This window comes from Hoplias malabaricus, chromosome X2 (genome assembly GCF_029633855.1).
Source record: "Hoplias malabaricus isolate fHopMal1 chromosome X2, fHopMal1.hap1, whole genome shotgun sequence".
NCBI classification, from domain to species: domain Eukaryota; kingdom Metazoa; phylum Chordata; class Actinopteri; order Characiformes; family Erythrinidae; genus Hoplias; species Hoplias malabaricus.
The window spans coordinates 28,971,584-28,992,924 of NC_089819.1; the positions used below are offsets into that span (position 1 = coordinate 28,971,584).

General features: G+C 41.3%; 1 protein-coding gene across 1 annotated transcript in view; it reads left to right on the forward strand.

Annotated features, from left to right (window-relative positions):
• Positions 1-961: 961 nt before the first annotated feature.
• LOC136677075 (dnaJ homolog subfamily B member 5-like) overlaps positions 962-21,341 on the forward strand; it is a 30,941-nt gene continuing 10,561 nt past the window's right edge. Inside the window, exons 1-3 of the mRNA XM_066654465.1 lie at positions 962-1,050; positions 2,948-3,198; positions 11,372-12,003. Of these exons, the coding sequence (XP_066510562.1) occupies positions 2,988-3,198; positions 11,372-12,003 (843 nt within the window). The 5' untranslated portion in view covers positions 962-1,050; positions 2,948-2,987. The remainder of the gene's footprint in view (positions 1,051-2,947; positions 3,199-11,371; positions 12,004-21,341) is intronic.

Consider the following 21,341-nt stretch of genomic DNA (forward strand, 5'->3'; position numbering starts at 1 on the left):
CACTAGAATTTACACAGACAGTGTGTGGACTCCGTGTCTTTGACAGAGCTGTGTGAAGTCCGCTGTAATTGCGGTGAAAAGGCGGAGGCTTTCACACTCAGACAGGGTTTTAGCCGGTGCTCTGTCCGCTGTTAGGGCAGCGACTCTGAGGAGGCTGTAACAGCGGCTTTAGTTGGAAATGCTGTTTATTCTGTAGTATTTATTGAGAAATAGGGATTAGGAGGTACAACTTAGACCATTCCTCATAGACTAGACTCGTGTGTGTGCTGCTTTGGGGGGAATCCTTTGTCATAAGAGACATCAATTTTCTGTATACACACACACACACACACACACACACATATATATATATATTCCACCTTTATAACCCATTAAGTACATATATATATATAGTCTGTAGCAGGTAGGTGATCTCTACTGGTAACATATAGCAGACAACAGTATAAAAATGATGTATTGTGTGTAATTGTATTTACACAAACCATGATTAAAAAGCATTACTGACCATTACACATCGGTCTGTGACGGTGTTATGCGCCGATATCACAGCAGATAGAAATATAAATGGAGTGACATCAGCGTGTAACTCAGTGCTCAGTTCCTGTGCTGATTTATCTGTTTATTTATATATAGGTGGAATGCCAGGGGACCTCGGTGGTCTCCGTTTGAAGCGATTGTGACGTCAGACAGACGCGTTGCCGAGTGATTTCCCTCTAATTGTTCTATATTTCCTCATGTCGATCATTAACAGAACCGAGGGAGACCCAGAGACTGTGTGCTGCGGCAAGCACCGGTTCCGATCCAGTCCGCAAGCTTCAGGCTCGAATTCTCCGTTCCACCTTAATTAGTGCGGCAGTTTAAGGTGGAACGCGGCGTTCGAGTGAGGGACTAACTGCTGTTGAACAGAGTGGGTTTTATTATTTTATTTTTTTGTCGCTGTCACGAACTGCGGTGTCTTCCTCATTCTCTCCTGCTGATCTCCACCATCCATTCCCATCGTGGCCAGAAGTGTGTGGACACCTGCTCATGCAACACATGTCGTCTCTACAGGTGAAGGACGTCTCTGCTGCAGTGAAGGAGGGGTGATGAGAGGGAGTTTGTCCTCCTTCACTGCAGTAACGGCTTCTGCGCTTCTGGGGAGGCTTAGACTGGATATTTGAATGATTGTGAGGATTTGATGGCAGAAAACCGAGTCCCACTGTCCCACAATCTTGAGCTTGGCGCTCCAGAATGTTCTGTTTTAGTTCATCGTTTCATAGAGATTATACAAGCTGTGTGTGTGTGTGCACTCTTAAAAGAGCTGAAAAATTAATTGCTGAAATGCAGTGGCATGCTTTAGAAGAAAGGCTCTTTAAAGACCACCACCAGTCATCAGTTAAACCCCTAAAACCACCAGAATTGCAGTTGTAGAAGTTTCTTTTCCAGACTAAAAGTCCCCCAATACGTGAAAAAGTGGTGTAACTCTGTCCTTAGACTTAGTTCAGTTTATGCAGATTTATGGTATGAATATGCAATAAGTCCCTGCCTCTGTCTCCCTCCACACACACCTGCAGCTCCTCAACTGTATGTGATTGGTTCCTCAGGTGTGTGACATAAGAAACCCTGACTGTCTGTGTGTGCGGTTTCAAGATGTGGTCGTTTCAAAGCAGAAATAAAACACGTATTTCACTCATGATATCGTTCCTAGCGTGTGCTTGATCTTTGCTTGAGTGGTTATTTTGAAGATGTTTTTTGAGCTATAGTCTCATGGGAGGGGATCTGAGACATCTCTCGTCTGATTTAGCCTGGCAGCTCGGACATTACAAGACTGGAGATCATTAGATCACTTCTATTTAAGCCTCAGGGAGCACATACGTGGAAATGAGGCTGTCTGTGTGATGCATGTCTATTGAGAGAGTGGAGGACAGTCCCAGTGAGTAATTCAGCTACTTTAAGGTGAACCCATTGCTCGCAGCTGGTGTAGCCCCCAAATATGGCATTCATTAATTGAATGGCACTGATTGAAGCAGCTGCACATGAACACAAGGTGCCAAACCCAGTGGCAGCGGTGGCCCAGAAGTGTACGAACTGTCAGCTGCAGAGTGTAACTCACTTTTACAGCACTGTCCTGAAATCACGAGGGAGTAGGAAGTGGGCAGAGGTGGTTTCCTACACTCATCCATAGTGACGTTTCTGCAGTGCTGAGCCCAGAGTAGCAACCTCAGAAGTTCTCTCTCTGTTTCTCTCTCTCTCTCTGTCTCTCTCTTTCTCTCCGTCTCCTTCTCTCTCTCTCTCTCTCTCTCTTTCTCTCTCCGTCTCTCATTCTCTCTTTCTCTCTCTCTTTCTCTCTCTCTCTCTCTCTCTCTCTCTCTCTCTCTCTCTGTGTCTCTCATTCTCTCGCTCTCGCTTTTTCTGTTTGTCTCTCTCTGTCTCATTCTCTCTTTGTCTCTCTCTTGCTCTTTCTGTTTATCTCTCTGTGTCTCATTCTGTCTCTCTCCCTCTCTCTCTCTCTCTCTGTCTCTCTCTAATTAAAGGTACAGACTTTGTGTCCTTCAGGGTACCACCTCAGAGACAGTTCTTCTGACAGAGAGAGTGACGTTTGTCTCAGAATAATTTGTTGAGTTTGAAAGAAGCTGTCACTGCTTCAAGGTGAACCACTGAGATGTTACTCACTTTATAAGCTACAGTTTTCAGCCTCTAATTCAAGTCTAATTTAGCCCACACCTTATTCTCCACATTGCCATCTTTCACATACTGCTTTTTAAAAGCTCTCGCCTGCTTAGTCACCGGTGTGTTTTTATTCTCGTTATGTATTCAAGTTTACATTTTGTCAGTGGCGGCAAAACACTGTCTTTTCTTTCCCCAGATAATAGCTGTCTTTTGAATAGCTGCCTGGTTGTCAGTCATTCACTTCCAGCCTGCTCTTTCTTTGCTGTAAGACTAACCTGTGTTCTCCATTGTGTCCCAGAAGGAAGGGTGGTTCCATAAGGATATTATCAGCCAACGCCATGGGAAAGGATTACTATAAGATCCTGGGCATTCAGTCTGGCGCCAACGAGGAGGAGATCAAAAAGGCCTACAGGAGGATGGCCCTCAAGTTCCATCCGGATAAAAACAAGGATCCTAATGCTGAGGAAAAGTTCAAAGAGATAGCAGAGGCTTACGAAGTCCTGAGCGACCCGAAGAAGAGGGTCATTTATGACCAGTACGGAGAGGATGGTACGTGAAATGTGTTTTTTTATGCTCTCTTTAGGACGGCAGTCACTGCCTTTGCCTTAAACTTGGTGATGATTTCTTTGGATAAAGGAGCCAATGCAAAGAAGGGCTTTCAATTGGTTCAGTCATGTCAGTGTCGGCCCTGTTAGCAGGAGGTTGGGAGCTTGATTCCCAGTGATGTTGAGGTATAACCTCGATAGCAGTGAATGTTTGGCCCAAATGTGGCACATCTGCAGTTCTCTAATGGCCCACACCAGGGTGAGTCTGTAAATATGCCCCAGTATTAAAGCTGGGATAAATATTTCTGATTATTTCACGGTCCGCCTCCGTGTTTAGGTTCTCCTCCACGTTCCTCCCATGTGAGCGATTGGATGGGGCAGAGTCATGTGACTGCAGAGTGGTGGTGTGGTTTTAAAGAGACAGTACGTGAACAAACTGTGGGGGACGTATTAACAGAATAACACCAAAACACATGGATGAACAGAATTAAAAGAAAAATCTATATATTTTTTAAAAGCAAGGTTAGGTCAATTGTCGAGTTCCACATCTGGTCCACATCTGGCCCACAGTAACCGAAGCCAAGCCTGGCTCTTGAATGTTGGCCCATGTCCAGCCTTCATAACACTTGCCAGTGCCATAACTGAGCTGTAAGAGCCAAAAGTGGCATAGATTATGCCTAAATGTGTATGATATATACACAAGTATAAAATATGGGTTTGAGTCGTGCTCTGGGTGACTGTCTGTGAGGAGTGTGGTGTGTTCTCCCTGTGACTGAGTGGGTTTCCTCCGGGTGACTGTCTGTGAGGAGTGTGGTGTGTTCTCCCTGTGTCTGCGTGGGTTTCCTCCGGGTGACTGTCTGTGAGGAGTGTGGTGTGTTCTCTCTGTGTCTGTGTGGGTTTCCTCCGGGTGACTGCCTGTGAGGAGTGTGGTGTGTTCTCCCTGTGTCTGTGTGGGTTTCCTCCGGGTGACTGCCAGTGAGGAGTGTGGTGTGTTCTCCCTGTGTCTGAGTGGGTTTCCTCCGGGTGCTTCGGTTTCCTTTCATGCTCCAAAAACACACGTTGGTAGGTGGATTGGCGACTCAAATGTGTCCGTAGGTGTGAGTGAATGTGTGAGTGTGTGTCACCCTACAAAGAACTGGCACCCCCCCCAGGGTGTATTCCCGCCTTTTGCCCAGTGATTCCGGGTAGACTCAGGACCCACCGCCACTCTGCACTGGGAAAGGGTGTACAGACTATGGCTGAATGAATGAATTAATTTAAAGGAACAGGCACTGAGAGTAGCTGTTCTGAACAGTGCTGTTTAGACCGCTGTGGGGCTTAAACCAGGACCCTGTGTTTCCTTGTGGAGAAGGACTATGACATGTCTCCTTTAATGTATCGGAGTGTCCGGTTCAGTATGTTCCCAACTAAGAGGAGTCTGCACAGTTTCATCGACAGAAACATAGCAGTGTATTTACGTGAGCGAAAAAGAAACAGTGTCTCGCTCCATAAAAGGATCATCTCCTTCTCCATGTGACTCCACAGCTGATTATTACCCTCTCCAAGCCCAGACCCACCATTTCAAACAGTGAGGCACAGGTCTAACTCAAAGGATTTAAGTTGATTTCTTAGTGAAGTTGATTTAAAGAGCACCTTTCATACACGATGCTTCATAGAATCAAAAGAAACAGTAAAAGGCAATTCATTAAGAATTAAATAAATAAAAAGCCTCAGAAAGGCCTTTGCACAGATGGTTACAATTAAAATAATACATTTAAAAAGGGGAGTTAGTTAAAATAATAAATATATAAACTGTGCAAGAACTAAAGTGCAATTACAGAACAAAAAGTAAACAGTGTTTTAAACTGCGCTGTATGCTGCTGAAATAAAAGAATTTTAATTCTTTAAAAGCGTCCACACTCAGGGCTATTCTGATGTTCTCTGTGTACAGGTTCCATATAAAGGCAACGTCTATGATTATGGGGAACTGCAGTTCTCTCGGGTTTGATTACGTTCAGAAGCTCTGCGTCTATTAAGGTGAAATGGTGCGTTTGAGGAGAAAAGGGATCTGTCTGAAATGTAAATTGTTTTTATCCACTTTGAATTACCACAGAAACCCATTTGTAACTTGATCTGTTTCATTTTGTAGCTTTTTAGTTCTGTGTTTACTTTCATGCACTTAGCGCTCCTTTGAATTTGGAGTCAGTCCCTCCTTAAAAAATGCAACTGAAACAGAAATAAGTCAGTGTTACTCACCAATGGAGCAGGAATAGAGCAACATCCTCATCTCAGTTCATGCTTTTCAATGTCCTGAGTTCTCTCCACTGTCTAGAGAGGGACACTTACATTTACAGAGCCAGGGCTGCATACAAACACTGGACCTTTTTCCAACGCAAACACAGCATTCTATAAAATTGTACAGAAAGTGTATCAGATTAAAATCACACTGACTTTAAAAGACATGACTTCACTCATTCCAAATATTGTCTACAAACATCTGGCCACACAACGTACCCTCCAGACCATGTGCCAGCGTGACTCATCTGTTTTAGACAGCAATATTGTTGGTTTTCATCTGTGAGTTTGGGTTATGTGAGGAATGCTTTGATGTTTCGTCTCCAGGATCCTATACGCTGCACCATTTCACAGATTCCACCGAGCTGACAGAAAGCCTGAGACTCTTCCAAGAAGTCGTGGCTGCAGCTTGCAGATTTGACCACAGTGAAACAGATTCCTTTTGAGGGCTGCCTCGCTTTTAAACCTCCCCAGCCTTAAAGCCGTGCAAATCCTTCAGGCACTGAGGGTTTGATACAGAGCTGCGGAATATATAAGGTAATGCAAGGCAGCACTTTGATAGATTAGAGCTCTTCCAAGGCTCAAGCTCTGGCTCAGAAGCTGTTTAAACTCAGTTAAAGAGATTTGTAGATACTCCTTAAATCAGTGACATCTCCTACATTAATGTGCACCGAAATTTGACACTGACGTTCAGTTGTGTACACACAGCTTGCACCAAGGTGCTCATGCTCAGTGCCAAATGTCAGCTAAAGGGCTTAAATGGCTGTGGAGCAGTGGAAAGATGTTCTCTGGAGTGACGGAGCTCCATCCAGAAACTCCCTGTAGAACTCCCTAGTCATGCCTTTCATCTCAGAAAAAAAGGACAAGAAATGTCCAAAGACTTTAAAGGAAACAACAAAGAAATGCAGTTCTAAGCTCTGCGTTCTTTAAGGTGGAATGGTGTGTTTGAGGAGAAAAAACAACAGTTGTTCGTACATGGATGAAATTGAACTCGTTTGTAAGTGTTTATTCACTGTTTGAATTCCCACAGAAACTCATGTGTAACAGTTGTTTAGTTTTGTAGCACTGTCGCTAATGTGGTTAGCCGTCTCCTGAGTCTGGAGACATTTCCACCTTAACTGATCTGAAACAGCAAAACTTCAGTCAATATTACCCACCTATGGAACAAGAATAGAGCAACATCCTCATTTCGGTTCATGCCTTTCAACGTTTGGATGTCTCTCCGTTGTCTAAAATACTCCAGATGCCTCTGCCACAAGCAGAGAGAGAGAGACAGAGAGAGAGAGGGAGGGGTGCCTAGCTTAACGGACTGAGACACTTTGTTTTTTACCTAATTACAGACAGTGGAGCTTCGTAAAAACACATTAGAGCGGATTCAAGCGCAAACCAACTGGAGAGCAGCACATGGTGAGGAAGCAGCTTCTGAATTTTATAAAAGGTGTTTTTTATTACAATCCTGAACTACACCTTTATGCCTTATGGTGCAGCCAAAAGTTAGCCTTCAGACTTTACACCACTGAGAAACAACAACCCGTCTCTCAGATATCACCCTCAAAACACTGCGTCTGTTTCAAACCACATGGGAATATGATAATTCCCAAATGACCCACTTTCTGAGCTAATGACGGTTTTCCCAGTTTCTGTTTTGGCCGGAGGAGCTCGGTCTGTTCTGGAGGTATCTGCAGAACCGTGGGGATGATGCATATTTAATGATATAGCTGTATTAAACATGCAGAGTGGCCTATATAGTACATGAGAGGAGGTGCAAACCCACATGACTCAGCCTCAGACACAGCAGGGTGTGCCTTCGCCTTTATTACAAACCATCAATCGTCCGACTTCACAAACGGGTGTTAATTTTGCACGAGTCCACAGAGGAACACTCAGTGCTGTCTCCACAGACCTGCAATCCCAGACCTCTGACAGAGACTACCATTTCGAGATTAGATCTTCCTTTGAAGAAGTGGAGCTAAGCTTTGTGTCTAAGATGTCAGTCCACAGAGGATCAACATCTTATCTCTTAAAGGAGGATCGTGTAGAAAGAGTTTGTTCAGGGTTAAACTGGTGGATAGGCTCTGTTAAAGTGTCCAGAGGTGTGTGTTAGTGACTGGGTGAGTGTGTGAGTGACTGGGTGAGTGTGTGAAACTGTCCACGGGTGTGAGTTTGTGAAACAGTGCACAGGTCTGTGTGTGTGTGTGTGTGTGTGTGTCTGAGAGAAAGTACTGCAGCCATTGCCCTTTCCTAATGGTTGAGCTGACGCTCCTTCTGTCCATCACCAGGGAATGACCAAGACCCTGAGAGACCTGGGCCCTCCACCCGGGGGAAGTCTGACTCACTCTGACCACCTCACTGTCGGCTACATTAAAAGCACAGCGTACAACAATAATGAATACAGACCTGTTTTATCTCAGTGTAAATGTAGTTAATCAGGCTCTTTGTAACTGAACAAACAGAAGCCCTTAAAGGCCATAGTTTTACACAGTTGTCCGCTTCATTTATGAAGATAACAAATTATTTTATTTCATTCTCACGACATAAACACTGTTGATAATACCAAGAGAACAAAGCATAGACCTAATGCAAAAAAATAGCAAGGTTATAACACAAAGCCTGTTCATACAACTCGCGTATATTGATACAACTTTGTAACAATAGAATAAGTCCCAGGGAGCAGTCGCTCTGTGTCTGTGCTTTAATGGCTCTGAGGCAGTCCTCTCCAACATTAAATAAATGTTTAGATGATGTGCGGATTATTACTGGGACTAAAGGAACGGTTATGTTCTACTGGTGTTTATGAAGGTACGTCCTTCATCCCTCAAAGCACCCGGACTGTGGTGTTTTCCACACAAGGTGTGCACCGGTTAATGCAGCATTCACCTTAATTTATACATTTTATAGATTTATGTTTTGAAAAATACATCTTTATTTATATTTTTATAATGAAATGGAACACGTGATGAAATGTATTGTTTAAACTATTATATATGTATGAATACGTTTTAAAGAGTTTGAATGTAAAGTGTAATTAGAGCTGGACGATTCAGCCATAATTTATATCACAATATATTTCTTTATTTGGGTCAATACGATATAATCCCGATATCAATATGAACAATAAAAAAGCCACAGAAAAACAGCCAAGAACTGAATGCAACACGACATCACCATCAAACAACGAGCTCTTTGCTTTGTCCATATTAATATTTTTAAATTGAGTGTGGTGTGTTCTCTCTGTGTCTGTGTGGGTTTCCTCTGGGTGACTGTCTGTGAGGAGTGTGGTGTGTTCTCTCTGTGTCTGCGTAGGTTTCCTCCGGGTGACTGTCTGTGAGGAGTGTGGTGTGTTCTCTCTGTGTCTGCGTGGGTTTCCTCCGGGTGACTGTCTGTGAGGAGTATGGTGTGTTCTCTCTGTGTCTGCGTGGGTTTCCTCCGGGTGACTGTCTGTGAGGAGTGTGGTGTGTTCTCTCTGTGTCTGCGTGGGTTTCCTCTGGGTGACTGTCTGGGAGGAGTGTGGTGTGTTCTCCCTGTGTCTGTGTGGGTTTCCTCCGGGTGACTGTCTGTGAGGAGTGTGGTGTGTTCTTTCTGTGTCTGTGTGGGTTTCCTCCGGTTGACTGTCTGTGAGGAGTGTGGTGTGTTCTCCCTGTGTCTGCGTGGGTTTCCTCCGGGTGACTGTCTGTGAGGAGTGTGGTGTGTTCTCTCTGTGTCTGCGTGGGTTTCCTCGGGGTGACTGTCTGTGAGGAGTGTGGTGTGTTCTCCCTGTGTCTGCGTGGGTTTCCTCCGGGTGACTGTCTGTGAGGAGTGCGGTGTGTTCTCCCTGTGTCTGCGTGGGTTTCATCCGGGTGACTGTCTGTGAGGAGTGTGGTGTGTTCTCCCTGTGTCTGCGTGGGTTTCCTCCGGGTGACTGTCTGTGAGGAGTGTGGTGTGTTCTCCCTGTGTCTGTGTGGGTTTCCTCCGGGTGCTCCGGTTTCCTCCTACGCTCCAAAAACACACGTTGGTAGGTGGATTGGAGACGCAAAAGTGTCCGTAGGTGTGAGCGTGTGAGTGAATGTGTGAGTGTGTGTCGCCCCGTGAAGGACTGGCGCCCCCTCCAGGGTGTTCCCACCTTGTGTTCTTTACAGACAATGAATGAATGAATAATGCACTATGTTCACAATCTCCATCTGTAAATCGTATAAAATCAAAACTCACACGTACTTTTAGATACAATATTATCCCCAGGAACAGAACAAATTCATGACATGCTTCTGCAGTTCTTTTTTCCTGATAGAGCTCATAACAAATGCAATAAATTACTAAATATAAAACAACGTAACGGCTGACACATACATTTTCAAACTTCATTTTTTTGACGATTGTCATATTTAACACTACGTATCAAATCAAAAAGATATGTGTACCTAATAATAAAATATGGAATCGATTAAATTAATTAAGAATTATTCATGATAAAACATTAATGGTGTTTGCAGAAGCATGGGCTTCCATAGGACCAGGCAAGTGGGCAGTGTTTATAAGCACTTTATTCACACTCTCTGTGAATGAAAATACCATGCCTACTACCAAACGACTATGTTAGGCATGTCATGACAGATGGACATCCTCTGATAGGTCCTCAGAGTGGAAAGGGTTAAGTTTCGAGGGGTAAGAATAGAGGTGAGATAGGCTGTTTGTGTAGGAGAATGTGAGGAGTGTGGTGTGTTCTCTCTGTGTCTGCGTGGGTTTCCTCCAGGTGACTGTCTGTGGGGAATGTGGTGTGTTCTCTCTGTGTCTGCGTGGGTTTCCTCCAGAAGACTGTCTGTGAGGAGTGTGGTGTGTTCTCTCTGTGTCTGTGTGGGTTTCCACCAGGTGCTCCAGTTTCCTCCCACAGTCCAAAAACACACATTGGTAGGTGGATTTGCGACTCAAAAGTGTCCGTAGGTGTGAGTGTGTGTGTGTATGTGTGTGTGTGTGTTGCACTGTGAAGGACTGGTGCCCCCTCCGTGGTGTATACCCGCCTTTCGCCCAATGATTCAAGGTAGGCTCTGGACCCAGCGCGACCCTGAACTGGATAAGGGTTAGAGACAATGAATGAATGAATGTTGTGGAAATGGCAAATTATGCAGTGAACTAGAAGCAGTGAGAACACGCACCCGGAGTGGCTGCATCCATCCCAGCGCCTGGGGAGCAGTTCTAGGGCTAGGCGCATTCCTCAAGCACACCTCAGCCATGGATGTTGAAGGAGGAGAGGGTGATATGTTCAGAAGTGACCTATAACTGCCCCTGTTCACTGAGACATTGTGGAGGTGCACTTTCATTATGCATTTTGCCCAACAAAAGCACGTTTTTTGTTTTGTTTTGTTTTGTATATTTACATATTCGCCCATCTGGTTTTTAACTGCCTGATGTTCAATAATGTCATGATACCTCCACTCAAGGTTCTTTGAAGAGAGTCTGCTACCTTTCGCCACGTAACGCGGCCAAGAACTGCCTAGAAATTTAACTGACACAGAGAAGCACCAATCACAAGTGTCCTATTGGGCATGACGTTAAGGAGGAGACAGTCTTTATGATTCACGTTGGGCCAGTACCAGAGCCAGTTCCAGATGATACACTGAAGTGTGAATCCTGACAGTAAGGCCAGATTAAAGCACAGAAGGTATCAGACTCTCCATCCACTTCTAGTCATAGTGTTTGTGGCTGAGGCTACTCCACACCCACTCCACTTTCCCCTGTTCCCTGGGGGTTTCTCTAAATAGCTGACAAAATATTTTGGGTTCAGACTCTGACCAGCTTTGTCTTTTCAAGATGGTTGTGTTTAGCTGGTAATTATAGTTTTCCAAGTGGTCAGTTGGGAATGAATGATGTCCGGCACTTGCGCTCTGCACTTTGTAGCACATGATGTAATGAACAATTTCTTTCTTTCTCAGGACTCAAAACTGGAGGAGGTGGTTCTTCGAGTGGACAGGGGACTACATATCACTACACCTTCCATGGGGACCCACATGCCACTTTTGCCTCTTTCTTTGGAGGCTCTAATCCCTTTGATATTTTTTTCGGCTCTGGACGTCACCGGGGAAGCAGCAACGGCTTTGCGGATCATGGAGACCATGATATGGACATCGATATGGACGGAGACGATGACCCTTTCAGCTCTTTCAGCCACTTTGGGTTCAATGGAATCAACGGATTCCATCATGGCCGACGGCACCGCAATGAGCCTCTGCACAGCGGCCGGAGGAAGGTCCAGGACCCTCCGGTGGTCCACGAGCTTCGGGTTTCTCTGGAGGAGATTTTTCATGGTTGCACCAAACGCATGCGCATCACTCGGCGCAGACTCAACCCAGACGGGAGGACGATGCGGACGGAAGATAAGATCCTCAACATCGTCATCAAGAGAGGTTGGAAAGAAGGGACCAAGATCACCTTCCCCAAGGAGGGCGACGAGACCCCCGAGAACATTCCGGCTGACATCGCCTTCGTGCTCAAAGACAAGGGCCACCCTCACTTTAGGAGGGACGGCTCCAACATCATATACACTGCCAAAATCAGTCTTAAGGAGGTGAGTGTTCCTTTCTACTTCTTCACACATGCATTTAAGGATGTGTTCCAGAAAATTCTCCCATAGGAAAGTGGGATTAAAGAAGGGATCTCCTCCCGTAGTTCCTCCTTAACATCTCTGCAGGTCCTCCTTACCATATACATAGTGTCTCATTAATATATCTGTAACCTGTTCTTTATCACTGTAGTTTGACCTTAATATCTTGAAGGTTCCTCCTCAATATCTCTTTAGTTATTCTTTAATATATATGTAGTTTATCCTTAATATTTCTTTACTTCTACTTTAATAACTCTGTAATATCTCCTAGTTCCACATTAATATTGCTGAAGATTCTCCTTAACGTCTCTAATTTATTTAATATCTCTCATGAACAGCTGTGTAGTCTTTGTAATATCTCTGTATTCCACATTAACAGCTTTGTAGTCTTACAAATATCTCTCTATTTCCACCTTAACAGCTGTGCAGTCTTTTAAATATCTCTCTAGTTACACATTAACAGTTGTGTAGTCTTTTTAATGTCTCTGTAGTTCCACCTTAACAGCTCTGTAGTCTTTTTAATGTCTCTGTAGTTCCACCTTAACAGCTGTGTAGTCTTTTTAATATCTCTGTAGTTTCACCTTAACAGCTGTGTAGTCTTTTTAACATCTCTGTAAACCACCTTAACAGCTGTGTAGACTTTATAATATCTCTATTTCCACCTTAACAGCTCTGTAGTCTTTTTAATATATCTCTGTAGTTCCACCTTAACAGCTGTGTAGCCTTTTTAATATCTCTGTAGTTCCACCTTAACAGCTGTGTAGTCTTTTTAACGTCTCTGTAATCCACATTAACAGCTGTGTAGTCTTTTTAATATCTCTGTAGTTCCACCTTAACAGCTGTGTTGTCTTTTAAATATCTCTATAGTTCGACCTTAACAGATGTGTTGTCTTTTAAATATCTCTATAGTTCCACCTTAACAGCTGTGTAGTCTTTTTAATATCTCTGTAGTTCCTCCTTAACAGCTGTGTAGTCTTTTTAATATCTCTGTAGTTCCACCTTAACAGCTGTGTAGTCTTTTTAATATCTCTGTAGTTCCACCTTAACAGCTGTGTAGTCTTTTTAATATCTCTGTAGTTCCACCTTAACAGCTGTGTAGTCTTTTTAATATCTCTGTAGTCCCACCTTAACAGCTGTGTTGTCTTTTAAATATCTCTATAGTTCCACCTTAACAGCTGTGTTGTCTTTTTAATATCTCTGTAGTTCCACCTTAACAGCTGTGTAGTCTTTTTAACGGCTCTGTAATCCACATTAACGGCTGTGTAGTCTTTTTAATATCTCCGTAGTTCCACCTTAACAGCTGCGTAGTCTTTTTCACGTCTCTGTAAACCAACTTAACAGCTGTGTAGACTTTATAATATCTCTATTTCCACCTTAACAGCTGTGTAGTCTTTTTAATATCTCTGTAGTTCCACCTTAACCGCTGTGTAGTCTTTTTAATATCTCTGTAGTTCCACCTTAACAGCTGTGTAGTCTTTTTAATATCTCCGTAGTTCCAGCTTAACAGCTGTGTAGTCTTTTAAATATCTCTGTAGTTCCACCTTAACAGCTGTGTAGTCTTTTTAATATCTCTGTAGTTCCACCTTAACAGCTGTGTACTCTTTTTAATGTCTCTGTAGTTCCACCTTAACAGCTGTGTAGTCTTTTTAACGTCTCTGTAATCCACCTTAACAGCTGTGTAGTCTTTTTAATATCTCTGTAGTCCCACCTTAACAGCTGTGTTGTCTTTTAAATATCTCTATAGTTCCACCTTAACAGCTGTGTTGTCTTTTTAATATCTCTGTAGTTCCACCTTAACAGCTGTGTAGTCTTTTTAACGGCTCTGTAATCCACATTAACGGCTGTGTAGTCTTTTTAATATCTCTGTAGTTCCACCTTAACAGCTGTGTTGTCTTTTAAATATCTCTATAGTTCCACCTTAACAGCTATGTAGTCTTTTTAATATCTCTGTAGTTCCTCCTTAACAGCTGTGTAGTCTTTTTAACATCTCTGGAAACCACCTTAACAGTTGTGTAGACTTTTTAATATCTCTATTTCCACCTTAACAGCTGTGTAGTCTTTTTAATATCTCTGTAGTTCCACCTTAACAGCTGTGTAGTCTTTTTAATATCTCTGTAGTTCCACCTTAACAGCTGTGTAGTCTTTTTAATGTCTCTGTAGTTCCGCCTTAACAGCTGTGTAGTCTTTTTAATGTCTCTGTAGTTCCGCCTTAACAGCTGTGTAGTCTTTTTAATGTCTCTGTAGTTCTACCTTAACAGCTGTGTAGTCTTTTTAACGTCTCTGTAATCCACATTAACGGCTGTGTAGTCTTTTTAATATCTCTGTAGTTCCACATTAACAGCTGTGTTGTCTTTTAAATATCTCTATAGTTCCACCTTAACAGCTGTGTTGTCTTTTAAATATCTCTATAGTTCCACGTTAACAGCTGTGTAGTCTTTTTAATATCTCTGTAGTTCCTCCTTAACAGCTGTGTAGTCTTTTTAATATCTCTGTAGTTCCTCCTTAACAGATGTGTAGTCTTTTTAATATCTCTGTAGTTCCACCTTAACAGCTGTGTAGTCTTTTTAATATCTCTGTAGTTCCACCTTAACAGCTGTGTAGTCTTTTTAATATCTCTGTAGTTCCACCTTAACAGCTGTGTAGTCTTTTTAACGTCTCTGTAATCCACATTAACAGCTGTGTAGTCTTTTTAATATCTCTGTAGTCCCACCTTAACAGCTGTATTTTCTTTTAAATATCTCTATAGTTCCACCTTAACAGCTGTGTTGTCTTTTCAATATCTCTGTAGTTCCACCTTAACAGCTGTGTAGTCTTTTAAATATCTCTGTAGTTCCACCTTAACAGCTGTGTAGTCTTTTAAATATCTCTGTAGTTCCACCTTAACAGCTGTGTAGTCTTTTTAATGTCTCTGTAGTTCCGCCTTAACAGCTGTGTAGTCTTTTTAATGTCTCTGTAGTTCCGCCTTAACAGCTGTGTAGTCTTTTTAATGTCTCTGTAGTTCCGCCTTAACAGCTGTGTAGTCTTTTTAATGTCTCTGTAGTACCGCCTTAACAGCTGTGTAGTCTTTTTAATGTCTCTGTAGTTCTGCCTTAACAGCTGTGTAGTCTTTTTAATGTCTCTGTAGTTCCACCTTAACAGCTGTGTAGTCTTTTTAATATCTCTGTAGTTCCACCTTAACAGCTGTGTAGTCTTTTTAACGTCTCTGTAAACCACTTTAACAGCTGTGTAGTCTTTTTAATGTCTCTGTAGTTCCACCTTAACAGCTGTGTAGTCTTTTTAATGTCTCTGTAGTTCCACCTTAACCGCTGTGTAGTCTTTTTAATGTCTCTGTATTTCTACCTTAACAGCTGTGTAGTCTTTTTAATATCTCCGTAGTTCCACCTTAACAGCTGCGTAGTCTTTTTCACGTCTCTGTAAACCAACTTAACAGCTGTGTAGACTTTATAATATCTCTATTTCCACCTTAACAGCTGTGTAGTCTTTTTAATATCTCTGTAGTTCCACCTTAACCGCTGTGTAGTCTTTTTAATATCTCTGTAGTTCTAGCTTAACAGCTGTGTAGTCTTTTAAATATCTCTGTAGTTCCACCTTAACAGCTGTGTAGTGTTTTTAATGTCTCTGTAGTTCCGCCTTAACAGCTGTGTAGTCTTTTTAATGTCTCTGTAGTTCCACCTTAACAGCTGTGTAGTCTTTTTAATATCTCTGTAGTTCCACCTTAACAGCTGTGTAGTCTTTTTAACGTCTCTGTAAACCACTTTAACAGCTGTGTAGTCTTTTTAATGTCTCTGTAGTTCCACCTTAACAGCTGTGTAGTCTTTTTAAAGTCTCTGTAGTTCCACCTTAACCGCTGTGTAGTCTTTTAAATATCTCTGTAGTTCTACCTTAACAGCTGTGTAGTCTTTTTAATATCTCCGTAGTTCCACCTTAACAGCTGCGTAGTCTTTTTCACGTCTCTGTAAACCACCTTAACAGCTGTGTAGACTTTATAATATCTCTATTTCCACCTTAACAGCTGTGTAGTCTTTTTAATGTCTCTGTAGTTCCACCTTAACAGCTGTGTAGTCTTTTTAATATCTCTGTAGTTCCACCTTAACAGCTGTGTAGTCTTTTTAATGTCTCTGTAGTTCCGCCTTAACAGCTGTGTAGTCTTTTTAATGTCTCTGTAGTTCCGCCTTAACAGCTGTGTAGTCTTTTTAATGTCTCTGTAGTTCCGCCTTAACAGCTGTGTAGTCTTTTTAATGTCTCTGTAGTTCCACCTTAACAGCTGTGTAGTCTTTTTAATATCTCTGTAGTTCCACCTTAACAGCTGTGTAGTCTTTTTAACGTCTCTGTAAACCACTTTAACAGCTGTGTAGTCTTTTTAATGTCTCTTTAATTCCACCTTAACCGCTGTGTAGTCTTTTTAATGTCTCTGTAGTTCTACCTTAACAGCTGTGTAGTCTTTTTAATATCTCCGTAGTTCCACCTTAACAGCTGCGTAGTCTTTTTCACGTCTCTGTAAACCACATTAACAGCTGTGTAGACTTTATAATATCTCTATTTCCACCTTAACAGCTGTGTAGTCTTTTTAATATCTCTGTAGTTCCACCTTAACAGCTGTGTAGTCTTTTTAATATCTCTGTAGTTCCAGCTTAACAGCTGTGTAGTCTTTTAAATATCTCTGTAGTTCCACCTTAACAGCTGTGTAGTCTTTTTAATATCACTGTAGTTCCACCTTAACAGCTGTGTAGTCTTTTTAATGTCTTTGTAGTTCCGCCTTAACAGCTGTGTAGTCTTTTTAATGTCTCTGTAGTTCCGCCTTAACAGCTGTGTAGTCTTTTTAATGTCTCTGTAGTTCCACCTTAACAGCTGTGTAGTTTTTTTAATATCTCTGTAGTTCCACCTTAACAGCTGTGTAGTCTTTTTAACGTCTCTGTAAACCACTTTAACAGCTGTGTAGTCTTTTTAATGTCTCTGTAGTTCCACCTTAACAGCTGTGTAGTCTTTTTAATGTCTCTGTAGTTCCACCTTAACCGCTGTGTTGTCTTTTTAATGTCTCTGTAGTTCTACCTTAACAGCTGTGTAGTCTTTTTAATATCTCCGTAGTTCCACCTTAACAGCTGCGTAGTCTTTTTCACGTCTCTGTAAACCACCTTAGCAGCTGTGTAGACTTTATAATATCTCTATTTCCACCTTAACAGCTGTGTAGTCTTTTTAATGTCTCTGTAGTTCCACCTTAACAGCTGTGTAGTCTTTTTAATATCTCTGTAGTTCCACCTTAACAGCTGTGTAGTCTTTTTAATGTCTCTGTAGTTCCGCCTTAACAGCTGTGTAGTCTTTTTAATGTCTCTGTAGTTCCGCCTTAACAGCTGTGTAGTCTTTTTAATGTCTCTGTAGTTCCGCCTTAACAGCTGTGTAGTCTTTTTAATGTCTCTGTAGTTCCACCTTAACAGCTGTGTAGTCTTTTTAACGTCTCTGTAAACCACTTTAACAGCTGTGTAGTCTTTTTAATGTCTCTGTAGTTCCACCTTAACAGCTGTGTAGTCTTTTTAATGTCTCTGTAGTTCCACCTTAACCGCTGTGTTGTCTTTTTAATGTCTCTGTAGTTCTACCTTAACAGCTGTGTAGTCTTTTTAATATCTCTGTAGTTCCACCTTAACAGCTGTGTAGTCTTTTTAATATCTCTGTAGTTCCAGCTTAACAGCTGTGTAGTCTTTTAAATATCTCTGTAGTTCCACCTTAACAGCTGTGTAGTCTTTTTAATATCTCTGTAGTTCCACCTTAACAGCTGTGTAGTCTTTTTAATGTCTCTGTAGTTCCGCCTTAACAGCTGTGTAGTCTTTTTAATGTCTCTGTAGTTCCGCCTTAACAGCTGTGTAGTCTTTTTAATGTCTCTGTAGTTCTACCTTAACAGCTGTGTAGTCTTTTTAATGTCTCTGTAATCCACATTAACGGCTGTGTAGTCTTTTTAATATCTCTGTAGTTCCACCTTAACAGCTGTGTTGTCTTTTAAATATCTCTATAGTTCCACCTTAACAGCTGTGTTGTCTTTTAAACATCTCTATAGTTCCACCTTAACAGTTGTGTAGTCTTTTTAATATCTCTGTAGTTCCTCTTTAACAGATGTGTAGTCTTTATAATAGCTCTATTTTCACCTTAACAGCTCTGTAGTCTTTTTAATATCTCTGTAGTTCCACCTTAACAGCTGTGTAGTCTTTTTAACATCTCTGTAATCCACATTAACAGCTGTGTTGTCTTTTAAATATCTCTATAGTTCCACCTTAACAGCTCTGTAGTCTTTTTAATATCTCTGTAGTTCCACCTTAACAGCTGCATAGTCTTTTTCACGTCTCTGTAAACCACCTTAGCAGCTGTGTAGACTTTATAATATCTCTATTTCCACCTTAACAGCTGTGTAGTCTTTTTAATGTCTCTGTAGTTCCACCTTAACAGCTGTGTAGTCTTTTTAATATCTCTGTAGTTCCACCTTAACAGCTGTGTAGTCTTTTTAATGTCTCTGTAGTTCCGCCTTAACAGCTGTGTAGTCTTTTTAATGTCTCTGTAGTTCCGCCTTAACAGCTGTGTAGTCTTTTTAATGTCTCTGTAGTTCCGCCTTAACAGCTGTGTAGTCTTTTTAATGTCTCTGTAGTTCCACCTTAACAGCTGTGTAGTCTTTTTAACGTCTCTGTAAACCACTTTAACAGCTGTGTAGTCTTTTTAATGTCTCTGTAGTTCCACCTTAACAGCTGTGTAGTCTTTTTAATGTCTCTGTAGTTCCACCTTAACCGCTGTGTTGTCTTTTTAATGTCTCTGTAGTTCTACCTTAACAGCTGTGTAGTCTTTTTAATATCTCCGTAGTTCCACCTTAACAGCTGCGTAGTCTTTTTCACGTCTCTGTAAACCACCTTAACAGCTGTGTAGACTTTATAATATCTCTATTTCCACCTTAACAGCTGTGTAGTCTTTTTAATATCTCTGTAGTTCCACCTTAACAGCTGTGTAGTCTTTTTAATATCTCTGTAGTTCCAGCTTAACAGCTGTGTAGTCTTTTAAATATCTCTGTAGTTCCACCTTAACAGCTGTGTAGTCTTTTTAATATCTCTGTAGTTCCACCTTAACAGCTGTGTAGTCTTTTTAATATCTCTGTAGTTCCAGCTTAACAGCTGTGTAGTCTTTTAAATATCTCTGTAGTTCCACCTTAACAGCTGTGTAGTCTTTTTAATATCTCTGTAGTTCCACCTTAACAGCTGTGTAGTCTTTTTAATGTCTCTGTAGTTCCGCCTTAACAGCTGTGTAGTCTTTTTAATGTCTCTGTAGTTCCGCCTTAACAGCTGTGTAGTCTTTTTAATGTCTCTGTAGTTCTACCTTAACAGCTGTGTAGTCTTTTTAATGTCTCTGTAATCCACATTAACGGCTGTGTAGTCTTTTTAATATCTCTGTAGTTCCACCTTAACAGCTGTGTTGTCTTTTAAATATCTCTATAGTTCCACCTTAACAGCTGTGTTGTCTTTTAAACATCTCTATAGTTCCACCTTAACAGTTGTGTAGTCTTTTTAATATCTCTGTAGTTCCTCTTTAACAGATGTGTAGTCTTTATAATAGCTCTATTTTCACCTTAACAGCTCTGTAGTCTTTTTAATATCTCTGTAGTTCCACCTTAACAGCTGTGTAGTCTTTTTAACATCTCTGTAATCCACATTAACAGCTGTGTTGTCTTTTAAATATCTCTATAGTTCCACCTTAACAGCTGTGTAGTCTTTTTAATATCTCTGTAGTTCCTCTTTAACAGATGTGTAGTCTTTATAATATCTCTATTTCCACCTTAACAGCTCTGTAGTCTTTTTAATATCTCTGTAGTTCCACCTTAACAGCTGTGTAGTCTTTTTAACGTCTCTGTAATCCACATTAACAGCTGTGTAGTCTTTTTAATATCTCTGTAGTCCCACCTTAACAGCTGTGTTGTCTTTTAAATATCTCTATAGTTCCACCTTAACAGCTGTGTTGTCTTTTAAATATCTCTATAGTTCCACCTTAACAGCTGTGTAGTCTTTTTAATATCTTTGTAGTTCCTCCTTAACAGATGTGTAGTCTTTATAATATCTCTGTAGTTCCACCTTAACAGCTGTGTAGTCTTTTTAATATCTCTGTAGTCCCACCTTAACAGCTGTGTTGTCTTTTAAATATCTCTATAGTTCCACCTTAACAGCTGTGTTGTCTTTTAAATATCTCTGTAGTTCCACCTTAACAGCTCTGTAGTCTTTTTAATATCTCTGTAGTTCCACCTTAACAGCTGTGTAGTCTTTTTAATATCTCTGTAGTTCCACCTTAACAGCTGTGTAGTCTTTTTAATATCTCTGTAGTTCCACCTTAACAGCTGTGTAGTCTTTTAAATATCTCTGTAGTTCCATCTTAACAGCTGTGTAGTCTTTTTAATGTCTCTGTAGTTCCACCTTAACAGCTGTGTAGTCTTTTTAATATCTCTGTAGTTCCACCTTAACAGCTGTGTAGTCTTTTTAACATCTCTGTAAACCACCTTAACAGCTGTGTAGTTTTTTTAATATCTCTGTAGTTCCACCTTAACAGCTCTGTAGTCTTTTTAATATCTCTGTAGTTCCACCTTAACAGCTGTGTAGTCTTTTTAATATCTCTGTAGGTCCACCTTAACAGCTGTGTTGTCTTTTAAATATCTCTGTAGTTCCACCTTAACAGCTGTGTTGTCTTTTAAATATCTCTGTAGTTCCACCTTAACAGCTCTGTAGTCTTTTTAATATCTCTGTAGTTCCACCTTAACAGCTGTGTAGTCTTTTTAATATCTCTGTAGTTCCACCTTAACAGCTGTGTAGTCTTTTTAATATCTCTGTAGTTCCACCTTAACAGCTGTGTAGTCTTTTAAATATCTCTGTAGTTCCATCTTAACAGCTGTGTAGTCTTTTTAATGTCTCTGTAGTTCCGCCTTAACAGCTGTGTAGTCTTTTTAATGTCTCTGTAGTTCCGCCTTAACAGCTGTGTAGTCTTTTTAATGTCTCTGTAGTTCCGCCTTAACAGCTGTGTAGTCTTTTTAATGTCTCTGTAGTTCCGCCTTAACAGCTGTGTAGTCTTTTTAATATCTCTGTAGTTCCACCTTAACAGCTGTGTAGTCTTTTTAACGTCTCTGCAAACCACCTTAACAGCTGTGTAGTCTTTTTAATGTCTCTGTAGTTCCACCTTAACCGCTGTGTAGTCTTTTTAATGTCTCTGTAGTTCTACCTTAACAGCTGTGTAGTCTTTTTAATGTCTCTGTAGTTCCACCTTAACAGCTGTGTAGTCTTTTTAATATCTCTGTA